This window comes from Eleginops maclovinus, chromosome 9 (genome assembly GCF_036324505.1).
Source record: "Eleginops maclovinus isolate JMC-PN-2008 ecotype Puerto Natales chromosome 9, JC_Emac_rtc_rv5, whole genome shotgun sequence".
Classification (NCBI taxonomy): domain Eukaryota; kingdom Metazoa; phylum Chordata; class Actinopteri; order Perciformes; family Eleginopidae; genus Eleginops; species Eleginops maclovinus.
Genome location: NC_086357.1, coordinates 12,366,243 through 12,386,363, shown reverse-complemented (window position 1 = coordinate 12,386,363; position 20,121 = coordinate 12,366,243). Strand labels below are relative to the sequence as shown.

Below are 20,121 nucleotides of genomic sequence, written 5' to 3'. Positions count from 1 at the left end.
GTAGATGCATATAAACCACACACACATACACATGCACACACAAACACTCCCATCAGCAGCAGCTGGAGTTGACCTGACATGGCTGGTTGAAAAAGGTCAATCAATAGCATCCTGAGTACAGCAGTGACGTGGAGGAACTGTGCAGTCTGTTATGGCTGGACAAACAGCACAGCTCAACACCAGCAGGAAACACACAATGACTTCTGCTCACGGCCGGGACACACCAACCTGTGTGCGTCTGCAAGGGATGTCTGTGTGTATACGTGTGTATTTTGAGTGTCTTGGATAAGCTTTTGAGGATTTGTTGTGTTGTCTGTTTTATTATCTAATTGTGTGTATGAATCTGTCTGGCTGTGGATGCATTTGTCTATTCATCTGTCCACTTCTTTGCATGTGTTTGTGTGTGCGCGTGTTTGGGTGCGTTAAAGGGTGGGCTCGGGGGACTAAGGCAATTGAAAAAGAGGAAGCTAATGCCCAGCACGTTCTCAATACTTCCTTCCAGACTGCTTATATTGGAATTGAATGTGTGGTCTATACTATTGTCTCACTCTATGGGCCCTACATCAAACCTATTTAGTTATACATGGTTTACAAATCTACAATTATTTGCAAATATATGTATATGAATAGATAGAGGATTAAGTCAGTGGTACAATAATAAAAAAACAATATTTCTGAGACATCAGTCCTGTCAGTCCTATAATCCTTTGTCTTACTTGTGTTTGGGAGAGTGTTGGAATAACACAATAAGGAAGTATAATGTAGTCTTGGAGTCAGTTATTTGGATGTAGGTCACAACTTTTGGTCAATTGGCACCAATAAAGTGAATCCTTAAATATCTGTTAGACATTTTAGATAGCAATTAATTGTTGGATAAACAGACAATTATCAATGGATTATTTTAGCACTGAAGAAAAATTAAACTTCACTTAGTTCAGTGAGTTTTGTTACTGCTTCTGTTGAGTGCTGAAACGGCCAAATCCGGGCCCAATGAACAATGTCTGCCACACAGTTTGCTCATAATAAGGGCCCGAGAACTGACAGTCGTGGAGGACGACGTATCGAAACTGGTAGGATGATTATTATAATTATTATTTTAAGCGTTAGGACGCCTTTTTTTGGAGTGGTTGCCATATTTGAAAACTCATGAAGGTTAGGACATGTAGGGGGAGTGCACATTTTGCACAGTTTAACCATGCAACTGCTGGTTTCATATTGTAGTATTGTTGTATGTACATGATGGGCTGCACTTCATACATCTCAGATAAGACAAGCTGAAATAATTTAAAAAGATGTGGCCCTGTGATCATGACTTTTAGTTATATTTTTTTGCTCTGACTTTGGTTTGTCCATATTATCTTTGGCAAACAGGACCCAAAACATGACCTGCACACTCCTCTCCATCACATGTTCTCCCTGGAGACACGTTTCACTGCGTCATGTGATAGATGGTTTGAGACCAGCATTTGTGAGCAGATATCTTTGTCCCATCTTAAATATATTTATTTTGTAGCAGAACTAAACTTTCAAACTTTCCCCAGGGCCTACGGCAAACAGCTGCCACCAGCTGGAAAACGCCTTTTCTTTTTAGCGGTGTCTGACATTTCAGTTTATAAGCAATTATTGCCATGCATCTCACTAATATTATGTAATTATCCTGGAGCTGTCAGGCTAGGTTTGCTTGAGGATTCAGATTATTTCCACAAAGTGACAACAGTGTTATTTGAAATGTATTTGAGCCAATGGTTCCCATGTGCTTTAACCTTTATAGAACAGAGTACTAAAAGGGAAATGGACCCATTATGACTGAGGAAAGGATGGCAGATTCTTCCTAATAGCTTTGCTGTTATGAGCCTGGCATCTGCGAGACATCGTTCTGTCTCCAAAACATTACCGGAGCTACTTGGCCATCGTTCAGCCTTGTCAGGCCTCTGCTGAGAACCGTGAACACTCTGATAAGGCAACCCACGTGCTCAAAGGAACAAAACAAGACAAATGCAGTCCTTTCAGAGTTTAATTGGCTTCAGGCTATCTGAGTCATCACTACCTTTCAAGTCATTAACAAATCCTCTTGAGTCATGGAAGGCTTTTTACCCCTGACAGATGCAGAGTGATATAACGGTATATCTCTTACAACCACAGCATGTTTCTGAGCCATCAATGTAACCACAACCCAAACTATGGTAATTAGATAAATAATACAAGTCAGCAACTTAACTAATAGAATAATCATTTATACAATGTATAATGCAGAAAGGCCTAACCGTAATACACCAATCATAAAAGTATTCAAAGATTAGGATAAAATACAAATACATGACAAATAGCAGGAGCTAAACCAGGGCCAGTCAGCTGCTGATATAACAGTGTGACCTGTAAAGGAGAAACTGGCAATGTGGCTTCCTGAGTGCTCATGTTCTGATCCTGTCTGCTCACCGAGTGATAATAACATCCTCCGCTGGCCAAAAGGAGTGCTGTTTGTCGGTCTTCCTGCTGACCCCGCAGCCCCTGACCTGTGATCACCTGCCAAGACTGTTCCTTTGGAAGCCGGGCAGCGAGTGGGAGACTGGCCAAGTGTGATTTACCCCCAGCAGACTTTTCTATTATTAACCTGATCTTATGACAGAGACTCAGTGGCACACACACAGAAACACACGTGCACTTGGACACATGCTTTTTTTCCTCTGAGTTTAACACTTCTTATCGGAAGTGTGTGTAATGTGTATACATTTTTCCGGAAGTCTGCAGGAGCCTCCAACTGCACGGGGCCCCAGCGAATGACCTCTGGAACAGTACATTGCTTTACTCTTTACTAGGTTTATCTATGTTAATTAAATACCCTAGTTAAGAAGATGTATTTCATTTTTCTTAGTAACACTATGTGCACCAACAGTATGACCTTCATCCTCTGCTGAACTGAAAAATATTATGTTATCACTTATCCAACAGCTAAAACACTGCTATGGAAACCACGGCAAAGGGGTGCTCGGTGTGAGTGTGACCTTGTACCATGTCATCTGCGAACCCCCCCCCTTTTCTCCCTCTTCTGTGTTTGAATATGCAACGCAGACTCAACTCTTTGTCTTTCACTCTGCAGACAGTGTTGCTCGCTGTATGACTGACTGAACCTTATCAAAAGAAATAAAATACAACAAAGACAGCTGAATGGTTTGATTCCTCATTCACATGTGATAAATAAAAGCACCACCACACTTCTTATTGTAGGTTTGGGGCCCCAGAGCAATTAGATGAGTTTATGGTAAGCGCTAAGAAGCGGAGAAGCTTGTCATTCTGTCAGAACTGATTTCCTCCTCGCTTCAAACGCTAACCTCCTGGGCTGCCAAGGGTTCACGCAGGCCAAAAAAGAGTATTTAGAAGAAAAAACAATAGGAAAGAGTTGAGGAAACTGGAACATTTTTTAAAGCCTGAAATGATTTTGTTTTTACTTCCTGTCATTGCACTTTGTTGCTAAGCCATCTGAGCCATAACATGCCTGCAGGCGGCAACTCTATTTGATGCCTCGCAACATAAAAACTATTTCATCCAGTAAAGGGGGCTGATGGGAATTGGCAGATTTGTAATACTTTTGTATTTACTCACAGTGACTTCGGGAAGTTAGAGTACCGTGCATGCCTTTTGCATAGCAGTTACATTTCAAAAGCTGAACCTCCTGTCACACTCACTGAACCAGAATGTATATAATCATACAATCCATAGGCTGTGGGAGGTTTTAGGTACTCATAGCCTGTAAAGGGGATTGGTGTAAACAGAAAAACCTTCAAACCATACCTACAAAAGTGTATCAAGCAGTGGTCAGCTCTCATGCTAACGATGATAAAGGAGTGAAAACCAATACATTCTTTCCACAAAGGAATTAAAATACAATATAAACACTGAAAGCCCAAGTAGAGCATAGCATTTCCTACATGAATGAAAAAATAAATCTATGTTGCACCTCCCCGTACAGTCCCAAGAGCGTTTCCCAACACTGTTGATGTCTTTTTTCCAAGTTCAATGCCAATAAAATACTTCATCCGCTCCACCTCAGAGGCCTGTGTATCCTCCCAAGTCTTTCTATGAGATTCACCTCTTTACCAAAGTATTTGCTGGAAAACTAAATAAACACAGTTACACAATTGAAAAGGAGTCTTATGTAACACACACCAGCTACAGTATGCCGTGACCCAAATGTAACCATCTTCACGGCCCTGAACTTGAACACCCCACACACTGTTCATGCACTACGTATGCACAACAACAACCTGCTGCGTGACATGATGTGTTGACTCTTACATAATTGATAATCACAAAAAACATACCTGAAGGGTAAAACAGGCGTCCCTGAAGTGTTGCTGATGATGATGGAAAGGTCACTTGTAATGCGTTTTCTCTTTAAACGCATTAACACTTCAAAGTAATGAGGCAGTTAATGTTAAAGTCCAATGTTTACTAACTCATCTTACATGTTGTACTGATATTGGAGGACCTTTGCTGAATATAAATGCAACTGGCCCTATCTGTCACTGCTGTGCATCCTTAATGTATTGCATATAATATGTATTGCAGGTTGTTTGGCCGTAAAACAAGGGTCAGCATTATCTGAGTCATAGTAAAAGGGCAAATTTGAATGCAGCTAAAAGAAAATCGATACCTGAGACAAAATGGATACAGATGAGACAAGTGTGCTTTACAGAATTAAATTAGCATTTAAAAGAACAAAGGTTGGAGAGTTTCACCAGCTGAATTCCGGGCTTACAACATTTCATGATTTCTTGTAAGCAACAGTGACTGCTGTATGATGGGATGCAATAACAGCAATAAGTGACTAACATACAGCAATGTCATTGGAACTTAGAAACTTCCCAAATAGCTGATGCCAAAAGCCATTCCTCATCTATCAGAACGGTCATTTAGACAAATGGGAGTTTCTTCTTAGCAAAAGTAATGGTTTTTAAAGTTTAGAGTGCATTTTATTTTAGTTCAAGTCCATATAAAGTAATCAATCAAATATATTTGGAGGAATAAATAAATGTTTAGTCCTTCAGCTGCTGGCAATTAAAAAAAAGTGTTCCTACGCGCTATGGTGAAAATCGAGAGTGGCTAAGAACGGATGCATGCTTTTGCTTTACTTACTGTTGTTGTATCTAAGATTAAGTAAGATTATTCATTGTATACTGCACATGATTAAACATATGTGCTGCAGGAATGCATCTGATGTTTTTTTTTTCTTAATCATCAAATCAATGTATAAAAAGAAGCACATCCTAACAACCGAAGAGGTTGAGCAAGCAGGAGTTTGGCATAAATCATTAAGTCCGCACACAGCAGTTGTGAACCGTCAGGGCCCTCAAGGTATTCATAGAATACGCTGAAACCCTCAGATAAAAATGTTTTTTAAATCCAATTAATTATACAAATAAAATGTAAATAAAACGAATAAATGAGAATCGTATCTGTGTTGTTTATCTGTAATATTTTAGTGTTACGTTGATTTGTTTGTCTTTCTCAGTCAATGCACGCATTTGAATGTTTTTGTGTGGGGGGGGGGGTCCAGTTGTGATAGACACAGTTTGCCAGTGCTACACAGCAAATGGGAGTAATCAACAAATCGTGTCAGTACGTACGCCTTTCTGCTGGCTGTGCGTGTGCTCTGTGTGTGACGGAGGATGTGCGGGTAGTGGAGAATTAGTGAGTGTTTTCAGCACGATCTTTGGCGTGAGAACAGACTGAGAGCGGACATCACACCACACTGTGACAGGCGAGGGGAGGCGAGGGGAGACAAGGGACCTCCCTGCCCCTCCAGACCTCCCACACATCCACACACACACACACACACACACACATCCCCACAAGACCACTACCCATCATGCACGTGTGAATGCGTACATGCACACAAATATAATCCAATGATACACTATTACATTATAAGAGGTTTAAGGTGAAACAAAACATCTGTAAAGACTAAAGAGTGACTTTCATCAATTTGCCCGGTGTTCAAACTTCTAATGGTCTGTTGATGCTTGATTATTTTGGCTGGGATGGTTTCTTCAAGTTGGACCACTTCACCTTGCTTGTCATTTCGAAAAATATGTTGAGAAATAAGAGGTGTTGCAAATATTGGCAAACACATCCCAAATCAATTCTGTTCAGGTATTGAATGTGAGCGCTGACATGCACCTACAACACCAAAAATCACAGTAATTGCTATTTGTAGCTCCAAGATGGGTACATGTGTGAAAGAGAGTAAGGGATTAATGTAATAACGGCTACATACTTACAAAGCTGTATAATATATTGGTGGGTAGCTGTAAAAACCACCTGAAATCCTGGCTGTGAATTAAATTTCCTCAGCGCGACATTTATATTTATACAGTCCATTTGTTCTGTATCAAGTACTTCCAATGAAAACCTTTGACTAGGTGGTCTATGGATTATCTAAAGGAAAGTCCCATTCCTCTTTATATGTAATAAGGTGGCTAATATTCCAAAGAATGCAGGCTAATGAAACCAAGAATATCCCCGAGGGTTAAGTCAACGCCTTTTAAAGTATATTTCCTGATATTTGTGCGAAACTAGTCTTTAAAACGTTGTTTAATAACAGCAACTCAGAGCAGATGCAGTTGAGACACTACTGTAACACGTGAACAAATTACACGTAAAGGTGAGAAATGCGACACACGAGTACTTTCTCAGTGTCCTCCAGCTCCTACGGACACTCTGAAAACATTGTGGCACCCAGTCGCCACATACTGTCTCCTGACTCACCCTCATGTGGAAACTAGACACCTGGGTCTCACCTCCTGCGTCTGAGAATGAATGGACTCACATGCACACTCAGTGAATGTGTTTGTATGAATGCATCATTTCTAATACTCGTGCAAAAAGACACTTTATGAGGAATTTAGACGAAATAACCTGCAGTAAGTATATACTATTACAATATTTGCTTGAGTGTTAGGGAAATGAAAGCAAAACTGTCTGGTAACAGTGCTATTGCATATCTGTAAATGTAAAATCAAGTCTTTTTTTGATTTCAGATTGAGCTGGAAGAAATCTGATCAATTCAAATGTATTAAGTCTGAATATTTAAATTAAAGAAATTAAAGATTTTAGATTTGAAGGCAGCAGCTCCTAGCTACGTAGTTGCATTGTGGGTAACTTAGTTGAATGTTATTGAAAAGGAGAAATGATGTTTGATTGCCTTTTTTTGTTGATTTTTGCAAACAATTAAGTTGGCCCTGAATCCAAAACAATGTGCTAAAGGTTGCCAAGGGGGCTTGCAAGGTGGAAAAATACAGTAGTTGTAATTCTAACTAAAGTTGAATTTAAGATATTTAAAGTTAAACTAATAACTTGTTAATTTGTTTTAAACCAATTCTGAAAGAAGTGTTAATACCAAAGTAATGCAGAGAAGCTTTAGACTGAGAGGAGTGACTCTATTAGAACAGCAATAGAAAATTAAATTACCATGACTATCAGAATACTGATATTGGCTTATGTCTTAATTCTCCTAAGGACCTGTGAAAAAATGAACAAAATACTCCTTACTCCATCCATGAGTACATCTGTGCAGAGTGCATTATGAATGCTTTCTAATTGACTCCTCTAAATCACCGGATCATTAGCAAGGCCTCTTTTAATCCTACTTAATTTAAATTGCTCACAGATTCAGGAGTGTGTCTATAATATCTTCTGAGGGAATGAAAATAATGGTGGCAACACATTATCCTGCTAAGAAACACGGAAATAAAACACACAAGTACAACAGGACCACATAATGTCAAACAACTGAGATTACTACAACCAAGATTCAGAGTGCCCCGTACTTTTCCATAGTTAAAAACTGCTCACCAAACTGAATTAGTCAGACTGAATGATGGAGAAGAAAAATGCTAACTCGAAAAAGGCGGTTCTGGAGAGAAAACAACGTCAGAGATATATCACTTTCATCAAAGAGTGATGAGTAGTCCTTTCAAATGCAGCAAAAAGCAGAAGAAGTTCATGCAATGACAGGAATATTTGATTCACGCTATGATGGATGGGCCCAAATTTGAGAGAAGGCATGTGAAGCATGTATCAAAGACAAAGCATTCACGTTGATGATGAATTATCATCCGTTTGTCATTAGGGACTATGTCAACAAAAAACAGAAAGATGCATTCCTGGTTAGTTTCAGGTTAAATGTCTATAAATCTGCAGCACGACAACAGGTTTGTTAGGGAAAGAGATAAATAAATAAAAGTACATTTTGCAGGGAAGAAACGAGAAGATGACGTGAATAAAGTATAACTTAGAGCATTGTGCATAGACAAATTCTTTATGTAACCATCAAAAAGAAAATGTTGAAAGAATATAAGACTTTGGAGAGTTGAGCAGATGTGAAAACAGTGTTTTTGCCTGGGCAGTGTTTTTGAGGCATTGCCTTTTTTGACAGACACCGCTACAGCGTTGTACAAAATAATGACTGAGCCTTGCTTTAGCTTGTCTTACCCAAACACCAACCTACAATGAGTCAAGGCATTGACATGATTGATTTCGCTATTTTCAATGGCAGCAGGGAAAAATGATGGGTATATTGGCTGAAATTGCAGGGATATCTGCAGGCGAATGAGATTCAGTAGAAATTCATTCACAGACCAATAGCATCTAAGTTCCGCACTGAGCCCTGCCTAGAATATGTGTCTGAATCTGATACAGTAAGTTCAGCTCACGTGAGCTCATGTAGGCCATTTTTGTAAGAACTCTGAAGCTGGGTCCATTTGATGTTCGAAAAATCACGTCAACCTGGTGATAATTACAAGTATGTAGAGTGTTTTGACATGGCAACACCTGTAGTCATGCACTGTGGAGGCAGGATACATTTCTAACTTTTTATTGTTCAACTTTACAGTTAAATTCCCACGCTACAAACAGCAAATCACATGTCAGCATTTGAGTGCCCTGTTTAATTTTTACAGTTCCTTTTAGTACCCCGACTCCTTTACTGCTGCAAGTAATGAGTATTTCCTTTTTGATACGCAACATGTGCAGATACGGTGATAAAAAAGAGACAAAAGCAAAAACCGACCTCCTCAGTCAGTTATTTTCAGACATCAGTAAAGCTGAAAGGATGGTGTCGTTAATCTTTCGTTTCACAACTTTGATGTGGCCTTAAATATCTCATTGAAAAATGTATGGATTGTCATGATAACTGGTTCATTCTCTCGCTCAGGTCAAAATGTAATAACTTTGGCGAGCCCTTTCATCATTGATGGAGAAATATTGTCTTTGGCCCATAACTTTGACCCAGTTTATCAGTTTGTACTACCCCCGCTTAGCATGGGCCTGCAGTTTTTTGTCTCCTTACTCCTGCCTGTTGGTGTCAGCTGATACAGGTGTTATAGTGCTTTGCCTGTTATGTATTGTTCTGCAGAATGTTGATTATTCTCTCAGAACCAGCTAAATAGGTTGGTGGTTGAGAAATCTTCAGAATTGGTCGGGCAACCACTGTGTCAAGGGACCGAGCAGACTCTTTCTGCTGAGGAGACTGAGGTCTTTTGGGGTGCAGGGGGAACTCCTTCAGACCTTCTTTGACTCTGTGGTGGCATCAGCCACCTTTTATGGTGTGGTCTACTGGGGCAGCAGCATCACGACTGCTGACTGCAAGCGACTGAACAAACTAATAAATAAGGCCAGCTCTGTGCTGGGAAGTCCTCTGGACACTGTGGAGGTGGTGGGAGACAGGAGAATGGCAGCCAAGCTGTCCTCCCTGCTGGACAACGTGTCTCACCCCCTTCAGGACACCCTGTCCGCACTGTGCAGCTCCTTCAGTGACAGGCTGCTGCACACGCGATGTCTCACGGTGAGATACCGCAGGTCCTTCCTTTCTGCAGCGGTCAGACTTTATAACCAGCATGGCCCCTGGTAGACCCCTCATACATACAACAATGAGTAATTGTGCAATAGCAATTTATGTGCAATATATACATTTAAATATGCCATTATTAATAACTGTGCAATATTTACCTGGCTGCTATATCTCCTTCAGGATGTGTATTTTGTAAATTGTGTGGTTTTTTTTATCTTAAAAAAAAAATGTAAAAGCATATTTTCTTTTGTAAAGCTGTCTTGCTCTGTTGCTGCTGTAGCACATTTAAATTTCCGCTCTGTGGGACCAATATAGGGATTCTGATTCTGATTCTGAATTCGTGGCTGCAGCCGACGTCTTGTCAATTATCCGGCCGTAACTTCATAATAAACCTTCAGTGTTTGCCATCAAGTTCCAGCTCTCAAATGTTCTCATTGTGTTTCAACTCCATTACTCAAGAATTACCATTACAATCATCAGGTACAAATGATCAAATTGTTCAAAAATGTGATCTATGCAAAATGAAGGAAAGTGGTAGCATGTTAACAATCTACACTAAAAAGTTGTCAATGCTAAACATTATAACAGTTTGACAATAGTTAGTGTTGTCATTATGAACAGATAAGCATGCTGACGTTAGCATTAAGCCCCACATTGCCAATAACATTTGCTTTTATTCTTTTTGTTTTTTAAGTGATTCAACAATGGCGGTTAGGATTGTTTATGCCTGGTAGCAACAGATAAAATTGGGCATTTAACCACAACTGTCAACTGGACTGATAGGAGACGCTGGTGGGTGGAATGTGCAGGATGGAAGAGATCATTTCTGGCATCTCAAGCAATCGATGAAGTTGATGTTGACAGTTTGTATCTCTCAGGGAGTGATTGGTTGTTTAAGTGTGAGAACAGAAAGGATGGAGTGAGAGTGAGAAGTCAAAGAGTGACAGACTGAAAAGAGAGGCAGAAAGTAGAGAGAGAGGGAGAGAGATTATAGGAGCGTGCAGAGATGTATCTCAATTAGTCTTGACTGGTTGCTGCAATGTTTACAGGCAATTATAGTATTAAAGTGAGGGCCACCACTAAGTACATAAATGCAACCCTGCTGCATCCACTGAGTTATCAGCTTTTAAGGTGTTTGGAGGGTAATCTGCTGTCAAAAAACAACCTGTCAGTGCTGTTCAAACTAAATAAAGACATAACATACCCAAGGCACGCAACCATGACAAATGAACAACTAAGTATTTAAGGTTTTCTTGTCAATCTTTTAATGTGCTGAATCCAAAGAGCATTCTCAGCTATGGATGGCATGTTGTAGATGTATAGGTGGTCAGTGGGGGGTTATCTTTCCTCTCACTAACACTCTAGGAATCAAAGGTCAATGAGGCGAAAACGTGACAGAATAACAAAGTCAAGATGTAACGCCTTAGCTTCTGCCAAAGACTTACAATTACAATCAGAGGTGAAACATTACCATGCAACCTGCTCCAATACAGGAGGGCAAGGGTGCCCATTCCAGAGAAATCAATTGCATTTTATGTCTTGAAATATGATTGAAAATACAATGTCTCTGTGAGCCATGTCGCCCAAAAATCGATTGCGTCACCTCTCACTTTACTTTGCATTTGCAGAAAGATTAATCTAATTTCAACAGCAGGCAAAAGATTAACAAAGAGAAAAAGAAGGAAACTATTAAAAGTATAAACACCATTTTGTTTGAAATCAACATCCAACCCCTAACCCTTAGGTGGAAAAAGGGGTTTAGTATCAAGCTGTGCTGCGCCCTCTACGACCTTAGCGTGACTTTTCTCAACACCACCATGCCTGGCCCACATACTGTGTCTTCCCCTGCTCCGTCTCACATACCAAACCAGACATTCACACACCCACGGCGACGACTGAGCGTGACCCGGTCATACTGTGAGGCTGAGAGGAGTTCCTGTTCATGAGAGTCCCACAGCTGTCTCGCAGTCTGCTGCACATCACTGGGTTGATGGGGTTGCTGTGGGTGAACCCAAGGCAAAAAGGGGGCAGGGGGCAAGGTTATGGCAGGGTGAGGGGAGAGCTCTCTAGTCTATTCATGTTCTTTACGGAAGACTTCCTTTTATACGCATGAGAGGCAATGAATTGGCACGTGTTGACGAACTCATACTGAACATATTGGGATGGGGTCATGAATAAAGATATTTCTATAAATACATTTGTGTGTAAGAGTCCTTTCTAAGTTAATGGTTACAGTAGTCTTGAAAAGCCATATGGCCAAACCTTTCTCTTGCTACAGCATTATTATTCGCTTATATAGCTAAATTTACTGTGGTTTGTTAGTATTTCTTTGGTCAGTATGCGGCAATAACACGCAGATAGCGGAAGGGGAGGAGAATGCTGCGTTAAATACGCAGCCAATGGCTGGCTTGTACAAAAAGTCTATCCCAGTGATTCAAATTACCATAACCATAGTGAAAACTATAGTGTGTATGGCTTGGAAACATCTGTAGCATCATCCAATTAAAAAGCAATCCCTCTGTAAAGAGAGAACTTCTGAAGTATCACTGTTACAATACTGCCAAAATTAACAGGTTCAACTGACAAACAATATATGCATTAACTGACTGTAAACCCTTTATAAGTGTTTAAATGCCTTATTTGTATATGCATGCATGGAAAAGTTGAAATGTCTGTGCTGATCTTGCTAATGTTATTCAGTTTAAGGTGTTGGAATAATAAGCAGTTTGAGGTGCATTGTGTTGTTATGTTATATGTATTTTAAAATGTTCTCGGTTCACTTCACGATAAAACAAAAGTCAGGCCAGATGTGTCTCTATTCCTCTTAATGGGTCATATATTAACACACTAACATTAATTTTGTCATTTAGCGACACAACAGTTACTCTTGAAAGTTACTTGTTGTATTTAGTGACAAGAATTACAAGGCTACATTATTTAATCTGGTTTACTTGTGTGAAAGTTAGAATAGTAGATTCAAGCTTTAACTAAAATGAAAAGATAGGTTTAGATGTGTGGTTTACTACCAAACTGTTTATAGTGGAATGCAAAGACCTTATTTCTACTGCTGGTTCTCAATGTGTTTTCAATGTGAGTACATTTTGCATGCCAACAAAAGACATCTCAGCAGCACAGTAAATTATTGTTACTATTATCATAATACTGGAAATATGATTTATCCTTTCTGTATTGAAAACAGGCAAACCAAGTCAACTTAAAAAAATATTCTTTCTTTATCACTGGCAGATATCTAACTGCTGAGTAGTTGATTTGTGGCAACAATTATCCCCGAATTTCAATTTGCTGAAGGTAAATCTTATCAGCTCAACCTGAGCTAAACCTTGGAAGACATCATTATGCGATAACCTCTGTCGGAAAATGAATCAGAGTTGGAGAAAGGGAGCGGAAGCAGCACTGCGATGTTACAAACGAACACGCCAGACGAGGAGTCAGACAGACAAACAGTGAGAAGAAGGGCAGGTTAAATGTGGTAGGAATGTGACAGGCAGTTGGGGAAGGCATACTGACCCTGGCCCACATGCTACGGCGGGTTTCAGGTGTCTCACCCTCATCCCCTGTTCACACACGGATGTCAAGGCTCCATGAAGGAAACCAGGTTGGTTCCGTTAGGGAAGTCATATTAGAGCCAGGAGAGGGGAGAACAGTCTCCATTTACAGGCAGTCTAGTCAAAACAGAGCTTCTGTGCTGTCTGGTGTTAGTTTGGGGGCTGCTACATGAGGCATGACCAGAGAGGGGCCTGCAGAGGACTGAACCTAAATATTACGTCTGTAAAAACATGAGCTAAATATTGTGTCTGTGAAACAGAGTTTTCCATCCTGTCTCCAGATGGACACATAAACCTTTTACACTTGTTATGACAGATTTTAGCACTTTTTAAATGACCATTATTTTCCAGGCACAGTGAGCTTAACTTACAGTAACTGCTTACAACAGTGTACGATTACAAGATACAGTACATCTCAACTGGAACTTGGAAAAAGAGATAATGGCTCCACTTGAAGTCATGTACACAGTGTCTGAGTAGTACCAGTAAAACATGGGCGGTTTGGAATTCTTTCACGGTGGATTCAAACGTAAGTTCATTCAGCTGATAAAGCTGAATCACACAGCCCTGCGGTTCTGAACTAAGATCTTTTTGCATTAGTAAAACGAGTGAAAAAAGTGAGTAATGGATCAGAATGGAATTTTCTTTTCAGTCAATTAGGTGTGTCTTCACTGTCAGACTGAGAGCCAGCTCATCTGAAGTTCAGGATATGAATACAAAAGAAAGAGTCACACAACTGCAGCTACTGGGAGTCTGCCAGAATGACATGAAGCAGTTTATCAGAAAACCAATGACTTTGAATTTGACATGGCTGCTGGATTGAGAGTTGAATTTATTTACGACCAATGGTACCAAAGACACAGTACTGCGATAAAGTTAAAAGTGCTGTGCTCTTTCAACAACAAATCCAATTTCAAGAACATTTACAAGAAATCCTTCCTGAAGTTGATAAGCTAATGTCCTTACTTACCAGTCAATTTTTTGTGCATGGTTTCTCCGAGGCTCTAGTCAACGTGCTTGTACCAGGATTTTTGGCTTAGTGGAAGTTGTATTCATGCAGGATTCCCTTACCTTGTCTTTTAGCCCAAGTTGAGAACCAAGTTTTGTGAAAGTCAGCCCAATGAGCACTTTTTTGTCGCTTCACCTGGTGTAGGCACACACAGACCACTCACAAAAAACAATTTTATATAAATATATATGCTTTGACTTTTCCACTTTGATATATGCATTGCTCAACTAAACAACAAATGTAAGGTAAACTGGATCTTTAAGTGCCTAGTTTCAATGTGCAAGAGCAGAATATAGACTGTGATGGCTCAGCCTCTCACTCTGTCACAGTGATTGAACCCAGATATGCCGAGGAACTCAACAAAACAAATATGGCCTTTTGTCCATCACTTCTGTGACGAGTTTGTAACTTTGTACCTTACCTTTTGATACTTCTATTTGTAAAAAGGGAAAGCTATACAAAATAATATGTGCTATAAACAGTGCAATAAATAGACAATATTAACCAAAATGCTGTGCTACCTTTTATTTTCTACACATCTAAAAATAAATGGTTCTTTTTACTGCCTTTGTCACTGCTAATTCGCTCTTACAGTCTTAGGAGGAACCAGACTAGGACAGAGACAAGGATTTGGACATGGTCCTTCAACTGCTTCCAAACAATGAACCACCTTATTACCAATTGTTTAACATAAAGGACAAACTATGTTGCTACATGGGGTGAGCTTTACTACAATTTATTTCAGGCTGAGCAGTAAATGTGCACCCTCAACTCCCCTGATCTTTGAATCATGCAAAAATATGTTACCCTTGCATAGAAAACAGTATGGACACCTGAACTCCTTCACCTGAGATGGTGATGAAAAACTACCAATAAAGTATTCAGCAAGTGAAAACATGCCGGTTATGATTGGCACAAGGAGTGCCAGCAGTTCAAAACCTGCATCAGAACATCTAGAGCACTGACAATATTCAACAATTAAGATTGTGAGTTCATCCAAGCTTGATCTGCGGGGCAACCATGTCGTGCCAGACATGAATACATTTCTTTTAAAGAACATAAACAGGCTTTTTGATTCACTGTTGTTTTAAGCTATAGATAAAAGTTATTTAGACACTAAAGGTGACAGGAAGCAACATTTGGCAACTACGGTTGAGTTCAAGAGTGACAAACAAAAATGTTGTCAGCAGGCTAAGGATATTTTCTCAAGTCAGTTGTTTGGTGGATGCAGAATACATAAGAGTATTACTAATTTGTGGCAGGGCTGTAGAAGCATAGGGGAATTATATGAAGGCACAAAGAATAAAAAACTATCAAAAACCATTCAGAGACTTGAGACCTCTGTTGGTAAAAAGTTGACATTAATTCAAAGCTATGCCAATCTTAATTATCTTTGTAAAAACTCTGAAAACTATAAATGGACATCAAATGTGACTTGTGGTTGGTCCCTCGGCCCTGTATTTACACTGAACAACTACGCTGTGTAAAATAGGAAAATAAGCATTTTACTTTATGCAATCAGAATAAAAATGTATAACTATAACTGTGACCCATGAGACTATGTAATGCACACAGAACTCATAACACTTTGTAAGATATATATTACTGTTGGCCTTGTGAAAAAATCCTTTATCTCTATTCTATAAAAGATTGACATTACTAAAATTAGTTGGCATATCATCTCATCATGAAAACAGCACGTTATTTTTCCTCTTAATTATGAGTTAGGGTTAGGGTTAAGTGGATTTGCAATAAAACACAGGAAAGTAAAGGTCAATGTCGATCTGCCGCACTGCATCAGTCTTTGTGAACAGTCTTTGCTCTGACTAGTTTTTAATATTATGGAATACGTAAGTAATTAACTTTGGCTCTTTGGAGTGTTGTTAAGAAAAACCTGCAGTCTGCAGTGAACAACATGCAGTCCATTTAGACAAGCATTTCTCCTGATGGTAAAGCTTTTAAGCCACAGCCTAATGGGTTCGATTCTGAAAACCTTGAGACTTCAGTAACTTATTCAATATTGTCTTATGGTTTTAAACTAGAATGAACTCCAAAATATATATAATCATTTCGAAAACGTTATGGCCTCATCTTTTATAAGGCAGAGAGAAGAATGAACAGATTGTGTGAATCAACTAGTTTCTCTTTCCTGCACTCAGTCTACAACATAAAGTGGAACTCAAAGTGGAAAAGACGGATGGATGGACTCCAAATCGACTTCCAAAAGTTGCATAGCTAAGGATGTAATGAGAAGCTCAGTTTAACTTTAACAATCCGTACATGTAAATGTATACATATATGTTCATTTAATTCCTTCTTTTTTTTTAACAGTTACTTACCTATATATAATTTTTATTTTATGATCCTTGTGTGAATCTGTACTGTCCGGTTTTTATTCTCACTATGGCTGCTTAAACTGCTGAAATTCCCCACGGAGATTAATTAAAGGTATATCTTATCTTAACTGAAAGCCACTGAATTATGCCTTACAATGATTGGCAGCAATACAACACAGAAAAGAGACTATGTCCCCACCAACTCTGCAGTAGATAGACATTTTTTTCCTGGTAGCTACTCATTAATCATTTAGGTTAGCAGCCAGACTATCCAAGATTAAAGTCTCACTGGATTCATTCTTGTGAAAATAAAAGCTATATTCTCTTTTAATTAATACTAAAATAGTGATGCAGCATCGATACTCAGGGCTGTGGTTCAGTCAAATCTATATGCAAGGATGTCAAGACAACTGTGTGATTAAAATCATCATTGAACCACAAGTGAATGGAACATAGTGTGCGCGCTCATTTTAATCTTTCAAATAACAAGAGCAAAGTACAAGCAATATAATCATGTTATGATATAATACATGATGAAGGTTAAGGCAAGCATTGCAACTGGTGAGAAACATCCTCCTGCATAACTGAAGCGGCACCTTATCTGTTGCTAAAACCGCTGTGGATAAGAGTTTGAAGGAAACTTTTCCACACTATTTACATGTATCTTGCACCAACTTCCTCATGAGGAAAAACATCTCATATTTTATAGATATAAGGCTAAATGTGCTTATGATGCATTATACTGTGTGTGAACTAGGATTTCAAGTGCTGCTGCACTGGCATACCCATAAAAGTATGAGGACCAGAGATGAGTGCCTTCGACTTTTTATTCTCTCACAAACAAATGACTGTCGCAGTTACAGATGGGATGGCGATGAGGATTTTAGGGTCAAAATAATGCGTCTGTCAGTTGATTTTGAGGCGAGCACATGGGCACACAGCTTGCTGCATTAGGCACAGAAAGAAACTGAGCAGTGCTGATTAGGCCTTAATTCAGATAAGGTGTGGCTTAATAGGTGGGGCTGGGCGCCACCTCCCACAATGCCACACAGGCAACAGGATGTGTTGTGCAGAACACGTAGGGTAATAGATCACTATTCTACAGTTGTATACAGACCAAAACCACCACTATTTTAATAAAAAAAACATTTTAAAGCCAATGTCCCAAACTGCCAAATGGCCTCAGCAGCAGGTTTATAACTTTAATGTAAAAACGTTGTTTTGTTGATTTTCACAGTGTGTCCAGCGAGCCAGCATTTTAACTCACACGGCGATAATGAAATGTTATTTTCACAGCATATTATATCTCATTATGTACAAAAATTCAGATCGATCCCTTATAATTATGCACAAGCCAAAATCAGTCAATGGAATCCATCTGATATTTTTTACAGTCTGTTTTTGGAGATATATTTATATACTCTTTTACACAACTATCCCAATGTGTCAATCGCTAAAGCTAAAAACGTCCCATGAGTGAAATAGGGGCAAGAAACCAAATCACTGCTACTTCTTTAGGTAATATGAAAAAAATCAAAGAGTGCTAAAGGCCTCTGCACATGTGAATGCAAATGTAACTTGTACTACGGTCAGCATTTAATGAAATGTGGTTGCTGTAGGTAGCAGCTCTGGGCTTTCCAATCATCATCTCTGCCGCCAGTGGGGCTGGGGACCATTAGCACCAGTGAGCCCAGTGAAGTGATTCTGATGTGAAATGACAGGGGCTTTCAAAGAAGCCGTCCTACCGTTTCAATCATTGTCATTCACACACATGCCTACCCTACATTGCAGCTACCCTCACTAGGCAACTGGGTGCATTCACATCGTTGTTCACAAAATGTCTTCATTCATTTCAAAAAGCATAAAGCCCATCACTTAAAAAAAAAAAAAGTTTTAGGATGTCAGTGTTCTATATAGCCAATTAGTGTTTGAGTTATAAAAGTAAGACCCCATAAGGTTCAAACTCATACTGCATGCATTATTTTTGATAAGCTACGTTTTTAATTAAATATTCAATGCATCAATAAACGTGCAGTAAGTAGGCCATTAACATGCAAAACAATCTATATTTTCCCAAATGATGCCTTAATAAGAAAGTGTATAGTGAAGCATATGATAGGTTTGGAAAAAAGCATTGTCGTTATTCAAATGGGCGTTGCCTCATTCTTAATCTCCATATCCCTTTGTATTGGATGTTGCATAATATGGTTAAAATGTGATCATGGTACTGGTGGGATCTACAGTTTTAGATATGAAGCCTAGGCTAGAATTTAAGTTTCACACATGTTGCAGAAGATTATTTTTGACATTGCAAATCAGGAGTGAACGCTTATTGAGCTCTTTATGAAATGACTCAAATAGTGAGATGTAACTCTTGCCTCCAACAAAATATAATTCAAAAGCCGTAATCACCTACAACCTGCCACACATAGATCAACCGCCTTAATAGTTATCGCTATAGCAGACTATTAATTGTATGCCAAGTGAGCACCACAGGACAACGAGTGGGAAGGACGCCTTCCTTCCGCTTTCACATCAAACTTTTTTTTGGCGAATTGAATCATGCTGAGGAAGCTGTTCCCTACCTCTTTCCTCCTGCTTTCAGCCCCGGGTCTGGTGATGAGCGCCGTGTCACCGCACACCACTACCGCGTCCTCCACGAACACGCAGTCCGGGAGCGACTCGTCCGCGGGGAGCTCAACCACCTCCAGCCCGAGCCTCGTCCCAAGGACCTGGACGTACGCCTCATGCTCCTTCCGCGCACCGGCCAGGTCCACCTCGGACTGGCTGCTCCGGAGCGCTTCTTTGGCCAGGGACGCAGGGATTCCCCGGACGATGGCGTGGGTGTAATGACCAAAACCTGCCATTGAAACAGCCATTTTACCAGCCATGTTTTTGCTTTCCCTCTTCTTGGCACGCTCAAATCTGGAAAAAAGAGGATTGAAAAACACCCTAACAGACAACTCGGCGAATGAATGAGAGAAACTTCTACCAGTTAACCCGATGCTGCCCTGCTTTATTATTTTTTTTCCGTGCTAGTTTGCAAGGTTTTTATTCTTTGTTTACAGTAGCCTGCTGCACAAAGTGTCAGTCAACCCTGCTCGAGTCTCCAGGCGAGCGACAGTGCTTCGGTGACGCGCAGAGACCATCACGTGTAGCCTACGAGTCTGTCAGCCCTGAGAGAGGCGTGCTGCCCAACAAGTGACAGTCAGACACACACTGAGCATATGGCTCCAGCCATTTCACACTGCTTCAGCAGAGCAGAGCCTGCAACCCTTTCATGCTTTAGAAAAGTCCCATGTATTAAAACACATTATGCCTATTTTTTTCTGCAGCCCAGAAATGATACGTCTGTGTTTCATG

General features: G+C 39.8%; 1 protein-coding gene across 1 annotated transcript in view; it reads right to left on the bottom strand.

Annotated features, from left to right (window-relative positions):
• ddah1 (dimethylarginine dimethylaminohydrolase 1) overlaps positions 1–19,926 on the bottom strand; it is a 60,540-nt gene extending 40,614 nt beyond the window's left edge. The window contains exon 1 of the mRNA XM_063891832.1: positions 19,344–19,926. Within this exon, the coding sequence (XP_063747902.1) occupies positions 19,344–19,649 (306 nt within the window). The 5' untranslated portion in view covers positions 19,650–19,926. The remainder of the gene's footprint in view (positions 1–19,343) is intronic.
• Between the last annotated feature and the right edge of the window lie 195 nt (positions 19,927–20,121).